This window comes from Cricetulus griseus, chromosome 2 (assembly GCF_003668045.3).
Source record: "Cricetulus griseus strain 17A/GY chromosome 2, alternate assembly CriGri-PICRH-1.0, whole genome shotgun sequence".
Classification (NCBI taxonomy): Eukaryota; Metazoa; Chordata; class Mammalia; order Rodentia; family Cricetidae; genus Cricetulus; species Cricetulus griseus.
Genome location: NC_048595.1, coordinates 31191790 through 31210709, shown reverse-complemented (window position 1 = coordinate 31210709; position 18920 = coordinate 31191790). Strand labels below are relative to the sequence as shown.

The 18920-nt window shown below is 44.6% G+C and overlaps 1 protein-coding gene across 1 annotated transcript in view; it reads right to left on the bottom strand.

Moving 5' to 3' along the window:
* Window positions 1-8675: 8675 nt before the first annotated feature.
* Smap2 (small ArfGAP2) overlaps window positions 8676-18920 on the bottom strand; it is a 47712-nt gene continuing 37467 nt past the window's right edge. Inside the window, exons 5-10 of the mRNA XM_027399157.2 lie at window positions 18254-18340; window positions 16359-16440; window positions 15342-15448; window positions 14136-14301; window positions 13264-13577; window positions 8676-9954 (exon numbers count right to left, since the gene is read on the bottom strand). Coding sequence (XP_027254958.1) covers window positions 9829-9954; window positions 13264-13577; window positions 14136-14301; window positions 15342-15448; window positions 16359-16440; window positions 18254-18340 — 882 coding nt within the window. The 3' untranslated portion in view covers window positions 8676-9828. The remainder of the gene's footprint in view (window positions 9955-13263; window positions 13578-14135; window positions 14302-15341; window positions 15449-16358; window positions 16441-18253; window positions 18341-18920) is intronic.

Below are 18920 nucleotides of genomic sequence, written 5' to 3'. Positions count from 1 at the left end.
TAATAACCCTTTATTCATGGTCTTCATTCCTTGTCTCGTTTCCTCCACTTCCCACTGGTATTTCCTGAGTTTCACAAATAAGCGACTTGTGTGCCCTTCTTTGTCTCACCATCTGCTTCTGAGATAACCCAGATCAATCCCTGAATGTGTGAACAATGGGCTGGAAGTCACCTCTCCTGTGAAGTGAGCCATCATGTCTAAGGAGCCTGCATTACCCCCCCCCCAAACAACAGAGTCCTTGAAATCTGTATTTAATGGACCTCTGATAGATAGCACACCCTGGAAAGACAACTCACCAAGCTATCCACGGAACAATTTGTATTTTCCTAGACACAGGACATACCTCAGTTAGCATTTGAAAGGATAAGTTCCTAACAGTTAAAATCATCCTCGAGAGTCTCAGTTAACACTGGTTCTTAGCTTCTACTTCAGTGAATTTGCTCAGTTTATTTTTACTTATTTTTTGAGACAAGATCTTGCCATTGAGCCTGCACTGACCTCAAACTCACAAAACAACCCTCCTGTCTCAGACTCCAGTGCTGGGATTTCAGGCATGCCTAGTTTTCATTCAGCTTATAGGTATCCTTCCACCCCTTGAAAACTCAACAGTTATTATGAGAGCCTTTTCTCTTTCAGGAACGGTGTTCACTAGCACATGAGAGGGTAAGCAGTATTATCCTTCTTCTTCTGCTCTAGACGGCGGTTTTATTCATAGACATAAATCTACAGGACAAGGTGAACGGAAAAGGAGAAAAGTAACATTTTGGAAACTGGCAAACAGAAGTGGGTGCTAAATAGTTCTGAAAAGGCTGAATTCAGCCCTAAGCAAGCATCGAGAAGAACCAGAACGAATTATCTTTGATAGAGATGGTTTGCCCGGGGTATACTGAAAATGGGAGTGAAAGTGATGCTAAGAGCAGAGTTCTCATGAGACACTGTTGAAGCAGCACTGATTCCCAGCCTCCCTGTGCTCTGTAGTCAGACGGCAGTAGTCATTTCAGAGGGGACTCAGAACTAATGGGCACCAGACATAGAGGAGGACCAGTTCTGTGCTGAACATGGAGGGTAGGCTGGGGCAAGGATAAATGAAAACATACACAAAGAACTTAAGATTCCAAGCCTCCTTTCCAGAATGTCCCATCTGGTCTACCCTTCATAGGTGTATCTGAAAAACCCTCTCCAGTGAATCCAGAGTGCCTGAGGGAAAAGATCTAAAGATACCAACTAGACGCCACTCACATCTGTCAGGGAGGCTGAAGGTCCTGTTGGGTGAGGCCTTCTTAGGCAAACCGTTCATTACCTGGGCTCCATACTGTCTCACCAGATAACTGGACAAAGGAATTACAAACATCCAGGAACTGGCAACAGCTAACGTTAGAATCTACCTTGTATAGTTACTCCCCTTTGGAGAAGGCCAGGAGTGAGACGCACATAAGCACCAATAGGACTTAGGATGGCAGCCTGGCCTTACTGAGTAGGCTCAGAATCTGCCCAGTAGCTCAAGTCCAGCAGCAGAGTGCAAGGCTTCATTTCTATCTCAGTAATGTCTGTCTCCAAAGCTGGGGAGATTTTAGCTACAAGGATGAAGTAGGACTTTAGCAATTTGCCATCTATTTGGGACCCTATTCCCAATTAACCATCTCCAAAGATCTTGGTATCCATTCTGATTACCATGGGTTTCAGGCAGATGCCATTGTTAAACGCAACTATTGGGAATTTCACAACTCTATTGAAAACAGGAAATAAATTTCATCAACATTATTTTTTAATTTAATGTGCACACAGGTCACATTAGGTGTGAAGGTCAGAAGAGGGGGCTGAATCCTTTGGAACTGGAGTTACAGTTTTAAATCATCCTATGGATGCTGGGAACTGAACTTCAGGTCCTCTACAAGAGCAGCAGTTGCTCTTAACCACTGAGGCATCTCGCCACCACCTCATTAGCATTCTTGATCTATAGAGGAATAGCTACTAAATGGTGTTTAAAGATTCTAGTTCCTGTTTTTTGGACTGGGTCTCATAGCCTAGAATGCCCTCAAGCAATATATAGTCAACGATGATCTTGAACTTTGGATCCTCCTGGTCCACCTCTTGGTTATAGTGCTGGGATTATAGGTGTGCACCCCCATGAACAGACTGTGCAGTGCTGGGCATTGAACCCAGGGCTTCGCTTCATGCATGCTAGGCAAACACTCTATCAACTGAACTATCCCTCTTCCTTTCCTTTTCTTTCTTTCTTTGAAACTATCTTACTATGGAGGACCAGGCTGTCCGTAAACTCTCCATCTCCCTTCTGGGATTATAGGCCTTTGCTACCATGCCTGGCAGAAGATGGACTTTTGGGTACATCACTCTAGTGGTAGTGGCTAGACTAAATTCAGGGCTGTGGCCTTGCTAGCACTTTTTACAACTAAGTGGGATTCAAGACTTTAGTAAACAATAGTCTTTGGGTTCCTGTGACAGAAGGAATGATACGTTTAGTAATTCACCCCATGTTTTTTCTTCAATATCTTTTTCTGTATATATAAAACAATGTCTGTCATCTCAGCTTTCAGGGCAAGCCAATATTAATGTTGAGTCTTGCCTATTAAAATATGCCTATTAAAAATACACCCATTTGGGGGGAGGAAAGGGAAGGGAGAAATACTGTAATTATAATATATACATTTTAAACTTTCCTGCTGGGGCTGGAAAGATTGCTGGTCTTCCAGAGGACCTGGATTTGATTCCCAGCACCCATCTTATTTATGTCTTTAACTACTATTTTTAACTCCAGTCCCAGGGGTACCATTGGCCTCCATGGTACCACATATAATGCATACAGATGCATACACAGACAAAACGCCCATACAATAAATAAATAAATTTTATTTTTTAAAATAGGCCCAGCAACTAGATCAAGTTAGTACATTAAACCACAAATCTGCAATAGGTGTGCCCATGTGAATAAATATCACCAGACTGTAGATACATTTTCTCCTCTTGAGTGCACAGCCTCAGTATTTTGTATAAATTCCTCACCATTTCCTCCACAATGGCAGAACAGTCCTCCTTCAAGTCTCAAGACTTAACTTCCAGTTTCTTTTTCCCCTTTAAACACATCTTGTTTGCTTTGTGTGTGTGCATGTGGAGGTCAGAGGACAGTTAGTAGGAGTAGATTCTGTCCTTCCATCATGTGGGTTCTGTGGGTTGAACTCAGGTCATAAGGTTTGGCAGCAAGTGCCTTCATGCACTGAACCATCTCACCAGCTCAACTTCCAGTTTCTTAAACAGTTAAAAAAAATTTGAAATCCAGTCCTGAAAAATGGACTTAGTGGTTAGGAATACTTGTTATTCTTGCAAAGGATGAAGGTTCGATTCCCAGCACCCAACATGGAGGCTCACTACCTCCTCATACACTAGGTACACATTTGGTGCACAGATGTACATGCATTAAAAAAAAGCACTCATACACACAACATAATAAAAATAAATCTTTTTTGGCTTTTTGAGACAGGGTTTTTCTTTGTTACAGCTCTGGCTGTCCCAGAACTCACTTTGTAGACCAGGATGGCCTCAAACTCACAGAGATCCCCCTGCCTCTGCCTCCCAAGTGCTGGGATTAAAGGTGTGTGCCACCATGCCTAGCTAAAATTTTTAATTATTTATTATGTATACAGTGTTCTACCTGCATGTGTCCCTGCAGGCCAGAAGAGAACACCAGATCTCATTATAGATGTTTGTGAGCCACCATGTAGTTGCCGGGAATTGAACTCAGGACCTCTGGAAGAGCAGTCGATGCTCTTAACCTCTGAGACATCTCTGCAGTCCTAATTTTTTTTAATTGAAATTCCTACCAAAAATTAACTGAGCCCTTCAAAAAGTCAACACCCTAGAACAAAAAGTTAGAGCCACTATTCCAAACTAAAAAAACAAACAGGTATCGTAACAAAATGCAGCTCATAAACTCAGGGGTGGGTCCTGGTTTAAAAGGAAAAGCAACCCTGTGCTGTGCAGTCCCAGCACTCAGGAGGCTGAAGGAGGACGACTGTAAGCTCAAGGCCAGCCTGAGCCTCATAGCAAGACCTGGTCTCAAACAAACAGATGCCAGAGCAACATGAGATATTTTTTGCAATAGCTTGTAGCAACTGAGAACAGGCTGACCTTAGATGGCATGAAATTACCTTTAGTTTGCACAGGATATCATTATTAGGAGTCTTATACTCAAATATCTAGGGGTGTGACACACTTTCAGATGACACAGTGAAAAATGTGTTCAGCATTAAGTTTGTGATCCACCTTCATGTAACCATGCTCCCATAAGATAATTTCCATTCTCTCCAGTAATCTACTGCATGAACATAGCATGATTTAGTCATCTATTCTTCTGCTAATGAACGTTTAGACTGTTTATAGTTTGAGGATATTATGAATAATGCTTGCCTGAACACTTTTTATGCTTCAATGTTCAAAAACAGGCATTTCTATTTATATACATCTAGGGGCAGAACTGTTGCCTATTAGTAATCTTAATAGCTAACGCTAAAGCATTCTTCCAAGAACTTGGATCAGTTTACATCCCCACCTGTTCTGGTTGCTCCGAGTTCTTTCTAACGCTTGGAAATGCATTCTTCCTCTTAGTAATTCTGCCGCATGTATGCACACACACACACAACATGCACATACACACAGACATGTATATTTGAGACAGGGTCTCACTATGCAGTCCTGACGTGTGTGTAACTATTTAGAAAGAACTAGCTTTGAATTCACACATTTCCCTGCCTCTTCCTCCCTAGTGTTTGAATTAAAGACTTGTGCCCTATTTAGAGATACCTTGCTGTGGCTTTTATCTCTACTTCCCCAGCTTCTGGTAAGGTTGGACATTTCTTCAATATGGACATTTTAGTAATTTTGTTATCCCCTTAAAGTGCCCATCCAGGTAGGTAGGTAGGAAGGTAGGTAGGTAGGTAGGTAGGTAGGTAGGTAGGTAGGTAGGTGTGTGTGTGTGTTTCTCTCCTTTTCTGGGGATGGAACCACCCAGGGTCTCATGCATACTAAGTAAGCACTCAATAACTAAGTTATATCCCCACCACTCTGGCCTTCAACTCACTCTGCAGCTAAAACAGGCTCTGAACATGCAATCCTCCTGCCTCAGTCTCTGGAGTAGCTGCAACTAAAGGTCTATGCCACCAGACTTGCTTATCATTTTCCTGTTTGGAATGATTTCTTCACATATTCAGTGCTTTTATCACATGTTTGGAGCATCTTTTCCTGTGTTGTGGAAAGTCATTCATACATACATACATAATCATATATATACATATATAATCACACACATATGCATTTCTTCATTGTTTGTTAATTGAGAGAAACTACTCCTTAGAAGCCTGTAGGAAGGAGCATGGCATGCTCTAGTGAAGCCACCAGCAAGATTCAGACACTTGGAAACCTAGCTGCCTGCCACTGTTGAGGCCCAGCTTCTTCATGTCAACAACACCAGGGTCCTCCTGCTTCTTCATGAAATTTTAAAGTCATAATTAAAAAAAGAAAAGCAAAAATATTCTTTTTTTTTCTTTGAGACAGGGTCTCAGTGTATAGCATTGGCTGTCCTGGAACTTGTTCTGTAGACCAGGTTGGCAGAAATCCACATGCCTCTGCCTCCTGAGTGCTGGTATTAAAGGCGTGCACCATCACTACATAGCACAAAAAAATGTTCTGACCTTGTTTGTTCCTGAGAGTGAGGCAGACAATTATTTTGCTTTTTTTTCATTGGAAGTCATACTCTTCTTTCTTTCTTTCTTTCTTTTTCTTTCTTTCTTTCTTTCTTTCTTTTTTTTGTTTTTTGTTTTGTTTTTCAAGACAGGGTTTCTCTGTGTAGCTTTGGAGCCTATCCTGGCACTCACTCTGGAGACTAGGCGTGCGCCACCAACGCCCGGCCATACTCTATTTCTTATAAGCAACACTTGAAATCCACTGTGTGCATTTAACTTAGCACAGCCTATTTCTCTACTTTTAAACTTCTTCCAGTTTAGTGTTCAGCCCACATTAGTAGGTTTCTGGCCCTACCATCCCTATGAAGATGCTGGTACATGCTGGCAGATGCTGAACCCCACCCATCCTTATCTGCACTGAGCTTCCCTGCCCACTTGGCATCTGTGACCTCTTAACTGGTCCCTAAAGTGCCCTTGTTTCCCAGGATGCTCCGATTTTACATCTTTCATCCCCACCCTATCTTTGCTCCTTGGATGCTTCCTCTTCAAGTCCTACTCAAAATGAATTGTTTTCCCCAGTTTCTTTTCCTAGTCCACACTTCTTTCACTAATTCACCGTATCTGATCCCACCCACTCCTTCCATGGGGCTGACTCTCTAGGTAGTATCTCCAGTCCAACCTCTTCTTTGAACATCAGACTCGAACCCAATTTCCAGCTGTCCAGCCAAATCTGGAGACACGCAGGCAGCCCAAATCCAGCATGCCTATCTGCTTCTTCCATCAATTCTTGGCATGCCCTAGAAATTCAGATTGCTACGACCTTCCTGCTCTACCTACCTCCTAGTGTGTTTTTCTGGTTGCTTTTCCCAAGTGGTAGTCTCTGGATATTAGATATTTTAGAAAAAAAATAGGTTCTACAGTAAAGTTAGGCTGCTAAGGGCTGGAAAGCTATGAAAAACTTGTTTCTACAGGAGACACTCTGTGGCTATTAGATTCTAGATACACGAGGTGTATTCTAGATACACATGAAGTATACAATCTGTCCCAAGATGATTTTAGGATTTCTACAGGACACTGGGTAGCACCTCAGGTGCCTCCTCAGGCATGAAACTGCTGCCTTGAACCAGTCCATTCTTCCCTAACCCCACGCCAGGGCCCTAGCATGGCTTTGCCATTGTTCTGGTCCCATGGCTCTCATCTTGCTTCCTTAGACACGTTATCCACAGTGGTACAAAAATAAGCCATTTAGAACTCAAATGGGAAAATGACATCTATTGTTCACTTGGGGTGAGGGAGGGAAGGGTGCTTCCTGTGACCTGGCCAACTCCACCTGTCTCATCTCACACCACAGACCTACTTATACCTTAGGAATCTCCACCTGATCTCCTCTTTCCAAATAGTCTTTGTTCATGTGGTGCTATCTGGAACATTTCTTCCCTCTGCTGTCTAGGACTTATCTCAGATGCCACTATTCTCCAATCCCAGCTCATAATCCATCAACAGCAATTATATGTATTGTGCAAAGCTTAAAATCAGGGACAAGGACAATTTCTTATTCTTTTTCTTTGTTTTACAAGACAGGGTTTCTCTGTGTAGCTCTGGCTGTCCTGGAACTCACTTTGTAGACCAGACTGGCCTCCAACTCACAGATCTACCTGCCTCTGTCTCCTGAGTGCTGGGATTAAACGAATGCACTACCACTGCCTGGCTAATTTCTTAAATCCCAAAACCTAGTGGCCCCCAAAGCTTAGCATTCTTCTCTTGATTTGACCTCCAAGATAATCCATCTGTACTGATGTCTCCCAACTCACGCCTCCAGCCAGCTCATTTCCAGTATACACGCTTGCTTTATTCTTCTGTTAGATCACCACCACACTGGTGGCTCATTCAGGTTTGTTAGAATATAACCTCCTCTGATACACTCCATCCAAATCCCCATGCTTACTATCTTCCTCCCTTAATACTCATTGGAGTTAATTTGATTGCCCATCTTTCCTAGTGAATTACCCGACACAACTAGAGTAGTTACTTACTGTGCTGTCTCTAGTGCTTCAGACAGTATCTGGCACAGTGTTTACACTTTAGATACGTGCTGGATGAATTAATGTCTTACATGTCTGGCACATAATTCTAACTGACATTTGAATGCTTGCCAACTGCCCTGTATTGTGTTAAATGCACCACAGGAATTACTTTGTCTCAAGGCTACAATTAGCTCCATTTTATACTGAGACCCTTAGGAACACTAGTTTGCTGGAATTCCAGTTAAAAAGGACATAGGTACCAGCGGCCTCACTGTATGTGGCTACTGTGCTACTCTCCCACTTACGTGGGTAACACTCAGCCATGTGCTCAGATGAAAGGATGGTGAAGGTGGGGGATGGAGAAGGAAGGGAGTCAAATAGAGGGGGACATGTACCGCAGACTCAATGTTGTCCTTTTCATTTTGCCCTTCCCACCCTAGCTAAGCAGACCATCATCCCTATTTCATGATGGAGAAGTCAAGTTCCTCCTAGTTTTCACTGCTTAGAAGGCTAGGTCACCTTTAACCAGGCAACCAAATGGAGCTACTGCTCCCTTGCTAGGGAGGAGTTTCAATACCCATCTACTCACCTGGGTACAGGGAAAGAACAAAATGCTCACAGATCAGTCTTGGAGTCTACTATGGGCTCTGCCAAGGAAGGACTGATGCCTGGTAACTGCATTCCTTCTCTAGGTCTCGGCTTTTCCACTACTGAGAAAACACTCCAGAGGGTAACATTCCACGACTCTTACAGTGCAGAGCCCCAGACCCTTCTGCTCATTGCTCCGATACCACTGGAGAAAGGTATCCTTTCTATCTTTTGGACTGGCCTGGCCCTTGGCAAACCAAGAACAGAATTCTTTAAAATGCAAGTGAAGGTGACAGATACTCTTGGAAAGCAAAAATCCTGTGTGTGTCTTACTGTCTTCCAAGAGTGACACAGTGACAGCCGAGCAAAATGGTCCTTCCCTGCAATATTTATTAAGGAATTTATACATACACAGGAGAAAGGCAACCAGGCGCTGTGGTTCCCACACATGAGATCTTTGAAGCAAAGTTTTCTTGTTTGAGTTTTCAAGTGGGGTGAACAATGGCCGAGAGAAAGCTGTCCAGGCTCTCTGCCTCTTACACCTGGAAAAGGTGGGCAAACAGCACTCAGACACGAGGGCATCAGAGATGGTGGATGGGAAAAAGGAAAGGAGGAGGGAACTATCAATGAGATGGCAAGTTTTAAACTGTAAGATAACCTGGCAACAGTTTTAGACTGTTGAGAAATTAATTCCTCTCTGTTGTAAACCTAGAACTAGAAAAACAAAACAGCCAGAGCAGATGGGGAGGTGGCAGGTGGGACCCACACATCCACACATACAGCGGTGCACACGCTAAGCTCTACATTTCCTCATAAGGGCTGGTCGTTCAGCTGCAGGGCCGGATCCTGCTCCAGGCAGGCAGAAGGTGGGCAAGGGATGTGTGGGACCTTCATGGAATCTTTGGTGCTAATAAAGGCTGACTGAAGCAGCGAGTCCTGAAGCTCTCAGAGTCAAGCAGAGTGATATTTTTGCTCATCTTCACAGGAAGGGGCTTGCCTCACTCCAGGACCAACCTGACTCAAGACCCGAGGAATATCTGGCTGCAGAACTTTCTTCGTTCCCACAAAGCTGGGAACAATGCCTCCCTCTTCAAGCAAAACTGCCAACACTTAGAAACAGCTTAAAACAAATAAAGGACTGCCCCACATTTCCTCTGCCAAGCACTCAAGTCTCTACAGACCTTCCTGGGGGCCTGAGAGGAGGCTCAACCTCAAGGCAAGGTACTGAGCAGTTCATGTACCCTCTTCTGCCAATAATTTCTAAGGTGCTGGTGCCAGGAGAGGGTGAGGTAGGGGTGGGGAGGAAATCAGGACAGTTGGGATGTGACCAACACAAAGCAACAGAGAGGTCTATGAGTTGGGGAAGGGGCTGGGTTGGGCAGGATGCCAAATCCCAGATGACTTATGTGCAACTTCTAAACCAAACAGAGAGAGATAGGAAGAAGAAGAGGAGAGGGCTAGGAAAGAAGAGAAAAGGGAAAGCAAGGGCTGATGAGAGTGGCAGCCATATAGGAGCTTTGCTTTTATTTCCACATCTGAGGACTGAGAGTCTGATTGGCTGCCTGGCCATTTCCACTGCCCATTGACTGTCCATAGTTCATCATGCCATTGGCTCCGTAGAAGTTCATCCCAGCCATCTGCTGGGTCATCTGAAAAGGACAGAGATTTTCGGATCAGGCTTTGGGCACTTAGCCAGTTAGTACACAGAGCAGGGAAGGGGTCCTGTCTGTGGGAGGGGAAGGAGTCCTGATCTAGTCAGCAGAAGAGCCTATAGTGGGCTTCTCTTCTTTCTAGGCCCTCTCCTCATCTCCACTGTTGGAGCCTATTGTCAGCTGGCCACAGCCTGCTCTGAAAAGTCTAAGAACAGGCCCCCGCTGCACTGCTCCATCTCATCCCCAGCAGAGGGCACCAATGCCGGCATCAGCTTGTGTATGCTTGCTTGGACAAGCAGGGTGATGGGGGCCTCCTACTGGACGGACAAAAGAAAAGAGGGAAACGACCTAAGTGGGTGTCATCTATGACAACCAGAGAAGCTGGGAGGAGTCAGTGGAATGTAGTCTGGGTGGGGCAGTCTCCTTTCCATGTCTGGTTCTGGGACAGGGTCTTAATTGTATACCCTGACTGGCCTGGAACTCACTATGCAGATTAGATTGGCCTCAGACTTACAGTGATTATCCAGTCTCTGCCTCTGCCCCATAAGTACTAGGATTATGGTCATGCACTGGACTAGTAGGGACTTCTTTGTAATTAGATTAAAAGACAGACTGAAATTTGCTGGATAAACTCTTGTTCTTCCATCAACTTTTTCAAAAAACTTCAGTTTTCTTTAAAATTGAAAATTAGGGAAAACTGGAAGAACAATGCAACAAAATCCATCTTTAAATTCACTACTTGTTACAATTTTAGCCTGATTTTTTTTCTGTGCACACATACATACATATGTATACGAAACCTTTAAGATAATTTTGAGGTACAGGTATCATATTACTGTACTCTCTGGAGGTCAGGAAGTATCTCATGAGGACCAACACTTTCCCAGAACCACACCCCAGCACACCCAAGAAATGTCACACTGCTACAACTGTCCATACTGCCTCACTGTCTCAACTCTGTCCTAACTCAACTCTAGCCTAAAGCCTGACGTCAGCCTGGGTGTTCATTGCTGTTTAATGTGTGACTGACAGACTTGTGTGGGGAGTAATGTGCAGAGGCAGCCTCGGCCCAGAGAATTTTCTTGTTCTGTGGTACACTCCTTTAATCCCAGCACTTGGGAAGCAGAGGTAGGAGGGTTCCTGTGAGTTTGAGGCCAGCCTGGTCTACAGATCAAGTTCTAGAACAACCAGGGCTACCCAGGGAAACCCTGTCTAGAAAAATAAACACACAAACCAAAAAGGATCCTCCTTTTATATTATACTCTTATTTCCAGACTATTCATTTATTTGTTTTGTTTTACAATTTTAATGTATCTACCCTGTCCTAGGATCTTTTTATTCTTAGTTATCTACAAACACATATGCTACCCTTTCTTTGCCTGCTTTCTAAATATAGATTCGTTTTTAAGTAGATCTATTTATTTTTATTTTATGTATGAGTGTTTTGTCTCTGTGTTTGAATGAGTACCATGAGTGTGCCTGGTGTCTGTGTAGGCCAGCGGAGGGCATCAGTTCCCCTAAACTGGAGTTACAGACAGTTGGGAGCTGCCAGGTGGGTCCTGTGGAAGAGCAGCCAGTGCTCTTAGCTGCTGAGCCATCTCTCCAGTCTGGTTCTTTTACTCCTTTGTTTTGTTATTAGTTTGTGTATGTGTCTGTGGGGGGATGTGAACATGGACACTACACCTTTTTTTATAATTAGTTTCCTTCTCTCACCTGGTCCATGCCTTTTGTTATCAAATATATTTTCAGCTGAATCCATTCACCTTACTTTAGTCTTTATTTCTGATATTATTTTGTCTTTTTTTTCAATTTGCCCTTAATGCAGTGAACTTCCATTTTACAATTTGCAGTTTTCACAGTTCTCCTGACTCAGCCTCCGAGTTCTGGTAATTCAGGTGCCAGCAGCCATACCTGGCTTCAAGCAGTCTTTCTTTCTTTCTTTTTTTAAAATAATGTATTTGCATTGGTGTTTTGCCTGCATGTATGTCTGTGTGAGGGTGTCAGATCTTGGAGTTACAGACAGTTGTGAGCTGCCATGTGGGTGCTGAGAATTAAACCCGGGTCCTCTGGAAGAACAGACAGTGCTCTTAACCACTGAGCCATCTCTCCAGCCCTCAATCAGTTTTTCTTATTTGCAAATGTTTGTTTAAGGGGACTTCATTCAGGTTGGTGAATGTGTAACATGTTTTTTCTGCTTCATAATTGGGAGGGGGGTTCATTACCGGCAATTCTTCAACTTTAAAATGACTTCTTTGGGTGGTTCATGCAACCTGTTTTGAACATAATTACTCCTCACCCCAACACTTCCCCAATTCACCCAACTTCCCTACTCTCTCAGCTGTGTGTGTCTTTCTTCTTTTTTAATCCTTCAAGAACAATTTGTGCTAACCAAATAGTCTCAGATACATGGTCTTCTACTGGAGAGTGGTCAGTTTACCAGGGTAGCACTTAGGGAAAGCTCTCTCCTCCCCCTAGCTCCATGGCGTGGGGTGGGATCATGTACTCTGACTTTTGTTTTCTACTTTCGCCAGCTACCACGTTCTGCTAACTTCCTAGCACCTCATTCTTCTGAGGCAGTGACAATGCAAACAGACGTGAGCATTTGGGGATATTACAGACAGGCATTCCAGAGCGCCCTCTCCTGTTTGTGGAATGACTACACAGATGAATGGATGGTGTGTCTTCTGCTTTGTCTGTCTATTCCATTCTTCACTTCTTTCTTTCCCATCACCTCCAGACTTTCAGAGACTTTCCTCTTCCTATGTCACACCCGCCTCCACACATACAATGTCTTTCCAAGTCACCAACCTAGATGCCCGTGTGTTTCACTCCCATGTCTGTGAGGCCCCAGGTAATCAGAGCTCTACTCTGCCATGCCAGCTCTCAGTATGCCTCCACCAGGATGGGCCTTTCTCCTTCTGGCTTTGTCACCTCTAGGCCTCTGCTCTCTCTCCTCTTTCTGCATAGTCTCCTCTCTGGCTCCGTGGGATTAGGGTGCTCCTAACCTTAATGTCATGTCATGCATCATGTACTAGCGCTTTTGCTTGTGCCCCCTGATTGTCTGTAGAGGTTTGTTTTGTTTTTAGGTGTGGGGAGACTCAGTCAGTCTATGGGTCTTGTTCTCTGGGAACTTAGGAACCCTCAAAAAGTCTGACTTCATCCAGGCCTTCTAGGGAAATAAAATGAGGTATATCTCTGGCATTAGCTTGTCCATTTGGAAAGGATTTGGGGGATAAAGGAGTGGCACCAGGTGGGACACCCAGGAAGGCTCTCAAGTCCCATCCCAGGTACAGTACGGCTGCTTACCTGAGTAAGGTTCCACTGTAGCTGCTGAGCTGGCTGAACCCCATACATAGTCTGGGGCATAGCTGCCATGCTTGCCATGTAGCTGGCCTGTTGAGTCATCATCCCGTTGGGCACACCCATCATGGAAGCCTGCATGCCCCCCATGTAGCCTGCAGGCATGGCCATGGGGGCCACCATTCCAGAGGCTCCTGGTTGAGCTACCATGCCTACTGGTGGTGGCATCATGCTCCCCATGATACTGTTAGGTGGTGTAACCCCAGGGAAACTGGGGTAAGCTGTGGGATATGCCATCTGAGCAGGAGCCATGAACATTGCTGCCAAGAAAACACACATAAGGGTCTGTTAAAGAGTAAAAGACACGTTAGCCCAAATACTCACCAGCTATTCCTTTCCCGGAAGTTCTCTGATTACTCAACTTGGAATCCTGTTCTCCACAGCAAAGCAGCAGGGTGAACTCTCTTTAAGTCTCTCTGAGGTCACCACTGGGCCTTGCTCTTATCTAGTCCTTCCTTTTTCCCGGGCAGACCCTCTCCCTCATCATGCTGGATCCCATCCCTGCTGTATTCTCTCTCCATTTCATTTCATATGTGTGAACAGAGCCTTTCCCTCTCATGGGGCCCTTTCTAGTTTCTTGGACTCTAGCCTTAATTACTCTCATATGTGGATTCTAGCACACATGTTTACTTGTGTGAGAGCAAAATAAAACATGTGGTATGTATGTTTCTAAGGCTGGTTATCTCAATAAAATTTTTTCCAGTTCTATCCACTGTTTACAAATTTCATTTTTCTTTATGGCTGAATAAAATTCTATAATTTTGCATGTTTGTTCTCAGTATGTCCTTGGAGCACCTCTGTGACTTCACAGACTTTACCTTGGGCAGGCATTTGAGGCGTCTGGGATCCATACAGTGAGAGGATGGAGTCCTTGGAGAGCTGTTTCTTGCCTGTTTCTTCTGATTTGCTCCCTGGCTCAGGAAACAGGTTCAGGTTCTCAGGGACAGAACCAGCACTCCCTGCAGTTGGCATGGAACCCACAGCCTAGGGCACAGAGGACAGTGGCGAAATCAGTCAGCATGGAACCCACAGCCCAGGGCAGTGAGAAAACCACTGGGCATGGAACCTATACCCTAGGGCACAGAGGACAGTGGGAAAATTGGTTGGCATAGAACCTATAGCCTTAGGGCATAGAGGGCAGCAGAACAATCAGAATTGTTGCCTGTGTAAGAACCCTTACAGTTTCTGATACTTCTACCATTTCTGATTAGAATTAATGGCTCATGTATAGTTGTGAAAGCTCATACCTATAATCCCAGAATTTAGCAGAAGGCTGGCTGAGAGTTTGAGGCTACCTGGGTAGTGAATTCTAGGTCAGCCTGGGCAATGTTGTTAAAGTGTAAGACAATGGGGGATAGTGGGTAGAGAAAAAGAAATGAATTTATAGCTTATGTTAAGTCAGTTTGTCACTGTGGAGGCGGGCTTTGAGGTCTCATATATGCTCAATCCATGCCCAGTATCTCAGTTCACTTCCTGTTGCCGGTGCAAGATGTACAACTCTCATCTCCTTCTCCAGCACCATGTCTGCCTGCATGCTGCCCTGTCCCACCATGATGATAATGTACTGAACCTCTGAACTGTAAGCCAATTAAATGTTTTTCCTTTATAAGAGTTGCCATGGCCATGGTGTCTCTTCACAGCAATAGAAACCCTAACTAAGACAGACACAGACACCATTTCTGGGACATAGTAGCAAGTAATCCACAAAAGAACTGCTGAAGTTCAAGTCTTTCATTCCCACAACACCCTGGCAGGGGTTCAGATTGAGGGACTCACTTCAAGTACCAGCCTTTAAAAATTGACACCCCTGTGCCACAGACCCACTCAACTAGTCACCCTTTGGGGGAAAAAGACAAAATAGTACAAAACAGTAGTCTTGGGCTAGGACAAGATAACACAATTCCAAAGAGAAAATGAAGAGAAACAAAAGTTCAGCACTACCAAGGAAACATGACTCAACTCCATGATCAAGCTACCAACTTTTCCAGAGTGATCTTTAACCCTGAGACGTGCAGAAGACTCACCTTTCTGGAAACTGAAGAAGGGGATGGAACAGACGCCAAGAGATCTAGATCCTTTTCTAGGGTGTTGCTGGTCTTACTGTTTGCAATTGAGCAGGCCACAGGGGCGTCTAGGAAGAAAGACAGAATTAAATACAGCACAGCTATGAAGACATGTCTATGTGAGACAAGAAGTAGACACAGGAAGACCACAGGTTTTGGCCCAGGGAGCCTGGATAGGGTTTTCAAAAGAGGCCTCACCCCACACTCCCACAAGTGCTCTGGAGTAGGCTACAGTCAGTCAGAGGGCAGCAGAAACTCAGACCTGAAGGCTACACCAGAGCCACAGCTGGCTTCCTCCTGGCTACTGGAAGGATAAAGTGGGTAGGACTCCCTTTCAGAGAGAAATGAAGTATGGAAATTGGAGCCATGGTTGTTAAGGACCTGAATCGGCAGCAGAGACCTGGAGGTACAAGGTCTGTGAGAAAGAACAGGTTTTCTCCTTAAAAAATGGCAAAATTAGGACTGCAAAAAGAAAACTGACTGCAAGGTAGCAGGCCATCTAAGAAAATGGTCACACAGGACTAGTGGCTAGCAGGAGGGTGCAGGAAAGTGGTACAAGGCTCAAAGGTGTTCTCCAGTGAAACTGTCAACATTTACTTAGGGCTTGGTAGGAAGCAGAAGAAGGGCCAGGAGCCTCAGAGGTAGTCCTTCCAGCAGGATCTGAAGTAGACACTGACCTGCCACACCACATGGTCATGAAAATAACATTTAAAGTTAAGTAAACTATTCAAAATCCCAGACAGTAGGTTACACTTCAGTGACAAAGGCCATGCTCTCAGCCACTACACTGAGCTGCTGCTCTGAAAAAGGCCGAGTGAAGACTTTCTTAGAGTATCAATTCAACAAAACAGGAAGAGCACCTGAGGACAATCTTAGTGAAGTAGACACAAATACAAGCCCTGACTCCCAGGCTTCCTACAGTGGCTGATAATTCACCTAATCTGTGAGAACACAGGAGTTGAAAAGCCTAATTCTTACCAAGGCCCAACAAGTCCATGACAGGGGCTGCAGATTTCGGGGAGCTTTTCCGAGGTAGCTGTGCGTCTTCTTTTTTCTGTGGCTAAGGTGAAAAGAATGTTATAAAAAAAGAGCAAGCAGTTGTTTTTGACATACACCCCCATCACTGTAAAGCCACAGGTATTTTTGTGGTATGGCTGTTTGTCAAAGACAGTTACCAAAGAAACAAGACTCAGGAAGTGCCAGAAAGCATGAGTGCATGAACTGAACATGAAGTGAAAAACAGCCCTGGGCAGCTTGTTTAGCTTTCTGGAAAGGTTTATCTTTCTGAAACCAGTCCGTCCTTCGAGCAGACACCAACAGAAACTGTTTTTGGTCCCAGGGGGAATAATCTGAAGGGACACAGAGCAGATAAAGCCAAATCTGACAGCCTGATTTCAATTCCCAGGGTTCTCGGGTACAAGGTGATGATGGATTTCCACAAGTCAGCTTCTGACTTCCACATGTGTGTGTTATAGTACATGCATCCCAGAAATGAACAAATAAATTGGTGTTTTGTTTATGAGATCAGGTTTCTCTGTGTAGCCCTGACTGTCCTGGAACTGACCATGTAGACCATGTTGGCCTTGAACTCATAGAGATCTGCCTGCCTCTGCCCTCCAGGTGCTGGGATTAAAGGTATGTGATACTATGCCCAGCCTAGTTTTATTTTTTAATTAAAGAAAAAGTCAGGAGCCAGGAAATTCCTCAATTTCACTTTATAGTAAAGGACATCACTTTAAAGAGTCCCAGTCTATTCTACCATCATCACCATGGACTGCGTCTACAGATGAGCTTCACAATGATGTGAAGAACCTTCCCTTAAGCAATACTAAAAATAGTATTTAAAAAAAGTCTGGAGAGATGGCTCAGTGGTTAAGAGCACAGGCTGCTCTTGAAGAGAACCTGGGTTTAGTTTCCAGCACCCACATGGTGACTCTAGTTCTGGAGGGCACAATGCCTTCTTCTGGTCTCCTCAGGCATCAGGCACACATGTGGCATGCATATATACATGCAGGTAAACATCCATATATATAAGATGAAAACAAATAAGCCTTTAAAAAATAAAAACTCGGGCTGGAGAGATGGCTCAGAGGTTAAGAGCACTGACTGCTCTTCCAGAGGTTCTGAGTTCAATTCCCAGCACCCACATGGTGGCTCACAGACATCTATAAGGAGATCTGGTGCCCTCCTCTGGCCTACAGAGATATATGCAAGCAAATACTGCATACATAATAAATAAATAAATATTTAAAAAAAAAAAACCTCATTGACCATCTTTTCTCAGAGGATCTGCTTCCCAGCCACAGTGTCCTCTGGGGAAGAAGTGGGTGGGACCCCACACTGGGCCGCTTCACTCTGCAGCAGGCAGGGAAGGAGGTAAGAGGACTAACAAAGACTAACACGGAGGGGACATCTACTTACAAGGCATCACACTGCCATCGCACATTGGCAGGGAACATGCGCCTTCCTCAAAAGGGAAAGACACAGGCCCCAAGCTTCCATCTAGCCTCCTCTCATAGACAAGAGCTATAAGCTACATGCAGTGCGGTACACCACGGATCTCAGCCTGTGGGAGCAGGTCTTTGTGAGTTCAAGGCTAGCTGGTCTACACAGTGAGTTCCAGGGCTACACCATGAAACCTCCCCCCCAAAAAGGGGGGATGAGGAAGGAGAAGAAAGTACGATGCTAGAGAGAAGGGGGGCAGGCTACAGAGCATATTAGACAACACCAGGCCCAGGGCAAGCAGCTGGTGATCTGTGCTTCATCTGGGCCTTTAGTCCTGGTGCAACAGTACAATATGGTTTCAAACCCTCTCACTCTCCTCCTCAATATATGTGGACACAGGCCGCCCACATGGGAGGCTCCCCACTTACCATTTTCACTTTCTCAAAAACAACAGGTTCCATCTTCTTCTCTGGAACGGGTTCACTCCCTCGTTTCCACTTATCGTCCTTCTCTTTCTAAAGTGATTTAACAGGACAGCCATGTCTTAGCATTAGCACAGTTAGTGTTTTAGGAGCTACAATCCAAATGCAAGCAGGACATCAGAGCTCCCTAAGATTCTGATGTAGCAATTCAGCCAAAAGGTGTGGGGAATGAGCACTGACCAGGCTGGCCTCAAATTTGTAGTGATATATTATTTATGACTTATTAAGCTTGACTGAGGATTCAGAAAAGCAACCAGAAGCTAGGAGGTGGTGGTACACACCTGTAATCCTAGAACTCAGGATTAAGAGACAGATGGATCTCTGTGAGTCCAAGACCAACCAGTCTTGGGTGAATCAATCTAAAAGAGAATTATAGCTCACACCTTTAATCCCAGCACTAAAGGGGTACAAAAGACAGGAGCAAGCAGTCAGTGTGAGGCATTCATTCTCAGCCACACTGAGGAGAGGTTACAGTCTGAGGCTTGGTGAGAGCTCGTGGAGACAGGATCAGGTAAGAAGGTAAGAAGCTAGTAGCCAGCTGCTTTGCTTTTCTGATATTCAGCTTGAAGTTTGGACCCCAATATCAGTTTGTGGGTCATTTGTTTATTCATGT